The 3,601-nt window shown below is 39.0% G+C and overlaps 1 protein-coding gene across 1 annotated transcript in view; it reads right to left on the bottom strand.

Moving 5' to 3' along the window:
• Positions 1 to 246: 246 nt before the first annotated feature.
• SNX25 (sorting nexin 25) overlaps positions 247 to 3,601 on the bottom strand; it is a 254,772-nt gene continuing 251,417 nt past the window's right edge. The window contains exons 18-19 of the mRNA XM_073607376.1: positions 2,893 to 2,993; positions 247 to 926 (exon numbers count right to left, since the gene is read on the bottom strand). Coding sequence (XP_073463477.1) covers positions 831 to 926; positions 2,893 to 2,993 — 197 coding nt within the window. The 3' untranslated portion in view covers positions 247 to 830. The remainder of the gene's footprint in view (positions 927 to 2,892; positions 2,994 to 3,601) is intronic.

Here is a 3,601-nt window from a genome sequence, read left to right as displayed (position 1 = left end):
TTAGAAGTACTGTCTGCATTTCCCCCATACAGCAATCTTATTCAAACTTCTAATCTATGTTCTATTGGGCAGAACAAACGGATATTTCCCAAGGACACTCACATTGATTGGTTGCTGGAAAAGCATTCTTAATTTGGATACACACAGTAACTTTTAGCAACCAGTCAGAATTCATGTTGAAATGAGATCAGTATCCGAGGGATTGTGCTTGGTTGCTGCTATACATTACTATATTTTTAAATAAAGAAACTAAAAGGACAAAAATTTATTTTTGTATTTATTGCTTACAAATATTTTAAATAATGGGCAGTCTTTGGTAAAAATAAAAGCAATAAAGAATAAAATATTCACAATAACATTACGTAAAGTATTGCACAAAACATTCTTCAATACACCGGAAATAATAAAGGAATGTTCAGGATCCTCAATGAGGAAATGATCTGTACAACATTCAATTATTTAACACTATCTTACGAAATGTCTGCTCTTTGAATGTCGAGTGCGTCCAGCTCCTTAACGGTCCCCACATGTCACTGAACTGTATAAAAGATGCCCCCTGTCCTTAGCGCCTCATCTCACGATCCAGAAGCCAGTAACCAAATTATATTTTTATTTATTTTTTTTTTTCATTTTTGAGTAAAAGTGGTGACAGTGCAGCATTACCTTCTCATTCTACACTACAGCAACGGCTTCCCCAACCTGTATATTTTACATAAAATAAAGAAGGGGGAAAAAGACACAGGAGCGTAAGTAGTCCTCAGTCAGCCCTCTATGGAAAAGAGGAAAATAATTAGCATGTCTATTGTTACATAGACATTAGAAGTAGTGGTTCACTTTGTGCTGTCGCAGGCTGGTCCAGCTTTCAACTGCTCTAAGTGGCTTCTCAGTTCTGGACATAGCTCTAGCAGACAGACTTCCATCAGTACCTGAAAAACACAAGAACATTCCTATTAGCCTAAAACAACCCAAAGATTATGCAATCTTCTATCCTTCCACCACAGGTGGAAGTAAAGAAAAATCGATGGATTCTGCCCACAGTTAGTGTTGATGGGAGAATACCTCCTGCAGCTTTATTGTGTTCTGCCAGCAGGGAGCCTTCCCTACCAGCAGAACACAATGATCACTGCTGGTGGCTATCACTGCCAGCAATGATCACATGAAAAAAGGTCCGACAGCCTGGTTGTACTGAAGTCTATCGATGGATCGACTTCAATACAGCCAGTCTGTCCATAGATGGATCGAATCTTGGCTGATCCCTTCTGAACTGAGATTCAATACATCTATGGTTGGCCTAAGACCCCAATGCCTTATCAGTGCAAAATTTTTAGCTGTCATCTTCTGGTTTGAGTTACACAAACAAAAACATTTCAGTCACCATACAGGTGGGAGGGTACTAAAATGCAAGTTTTAATATCAATCCACTGTTCTACCACTGTAGTACAGTGCAAATGCTTCTTATCCATATCCCCGTCTCCACTGCCCCACAGAGTCAGCTGGGGCCCAGAAGAAATAGGCATGGTACAGGCACCTGAGAAAAATTAAAGTGGTGAACTCTCTGGTGTGACCTGACACCCCACATTATTATATTATTATTATACACGATTTATATAGCGCCAACAGTTTACCCAGCACTTTACAATGTAGAGTGGGGACAACACAATTACAGTACAGTTCAATACAGAAGGGACAGGAGGGCCCGGCTCGTAGAGCTTACATTCTAAAAGGGAGGGGGTGGTGGTACAAAAGGTAATAGATGCGGGGAATGATTTGATGGGGGGGGGGGGGGGCTCAGGGATAGTTGTTAACACACACTGATTCAGAACTAGAGCTCCTCAATCAGAAAAACTCCTGCTCCCTGAATATTGCAGAGCTCTATTGTCTAGGGGGTGTCGGGCGGATGCTGTCACACAGACAGCAGACTGTCCTTTGCGGTCTGCGCTTTGGAATTTTGCCTGGTATTGTGCAGCAATTAGAATTGTAACATTAAGACATTTGCCATTTACCTTTTTGCTGCACATTCACTATATCCAACTAAAGTAATAGGGAACTTCAGTTGGGACTTACACCAATAATTTATGTCAGTAATGCTTTTTGTCAATATTTCTGATGCAGGTTTAGAAACAAACCCTGCACCCTGCATTTTTGGGGCCGACAGGTGAGATGCAGGAGCTGAGGATCAGATTTCATGTGTCATCCTGCGTAGATCACAGACATGGGTATGGGCAAGGTGGACTACAATGTTCTCATATTTTTAAAGCTCCTTTGTAAAAAGTGAAGGAACACTATGAGTTAAGTCCAAAGAGCTGTATGACATCTCCTGGGCTCATCTCCATTTACATCTGACCGTTTTATTGCACTCCCGGAAGACAGCTATCGCTGTACTGCTGGGAGCCCGACGTTGATGCTTCAGGTCTAAGCATCTTCAACAATAAAGCTGGTGCAGCTGCTATGCTCGTTCCTCCCCTCCTCCTGCCCAATCACAGAAGCATTTGTATTATGTGAACTCATGCTCAAAATACAAAGGCTTCTCTGAATGGGCAGCAAACGAGAGAGGCGGGCATAGCAGCTCTGTGTGCCTCTCTCTTTTCTCACAGCCCCAAGTGTAAATGTCTGCTCTGGCAGAGCCAAAAACCTGTCAGATATAGAGATAAGCCCAGGACATGTCATGCACCTCCCTGGACAACTCCTAATGTGCCTGCACTTTTTACAAAGTATCTGAATTCCTGGATTTGCGCTTTAAACAGAGTCAGTATGGCTATTCCATTACACAATAATAGTTTCCTAGTTATGAAGAGACTTTAAATAGCCTGAAAGGAGTTGTTACTAATCATTAACTTCTGAATTATGAGAAAACACAGAAACTCACAAACAAAAAGAAGCTTCTCTACTTACATAAAGTAGATGCTTATTAGCTCTGTTTTCTTGAAGTGCATTAAATATCTTGATTATGCCATGACGTGCATTCTGCTGTCCAACCAAGTTCTGAAGTGCATCTGGAAACAGACATGAAGAGTGAAATAAATATAAATATAAATATATATATATATATATATATAAATATAAATATAAATATAAATATATATATATATATATATATATATATATATATATATATATATATATATATATCGGTCTTGTCTATGCCTGAAAAACAGTAATACTTTTACTTATAAAGGTAGTTGTAAGCAATTGTAATTTTATTTTTCTGCAGAGACAAAAGCAAAAACCGTTTAGTCTACAATCTGTTTTTTAATTGACATTAAAACTGCTTTTCACACTTTAAAACGTGGCAGCTTGTAATACGCCCGTGTTTAGTTAATGTCAGGATTGAAAAGCTCACTAGCTATTAAAATAAACTATAGAAAATAATTGTTATTGCAAATGTACAGAATGATATTGTGAGGGACATTTATATACTAGCCTCAGGGAGCAATTCAAATAAATTACAGCAACACTGTCTACAGACTGTGCATTCCACATCCAGCACCACAATATACAAAGCTGGGTGCCTTTGTAAATCAAGCTATCAGGCGCAATACAACAGGGGTACAACAGAGCTTTACAGGTTTTATCAATATAATATGTTCCTATATTGTTTTTT

The sequence above is a fragment of the Aquarana catesbeiana genome, linkage group LG01, assembly GCF_042186555.1.
Source record: "Aquarana catesbeiana isolate 2022-GZ linkage group LG01, ASM4218655v1, whole genome shotgun sequence".
NCBI lineage: Eukaryota > Metazoa > Chordata > Amphibia > Anura > Ranidae > Aquarana > Aquarana catesbeiana.
The sequence above is the reverse complement of the archived record's forward strand: the minus strand, read 5'-3'. Positions and strand labels throughout refer to the sequence as shown.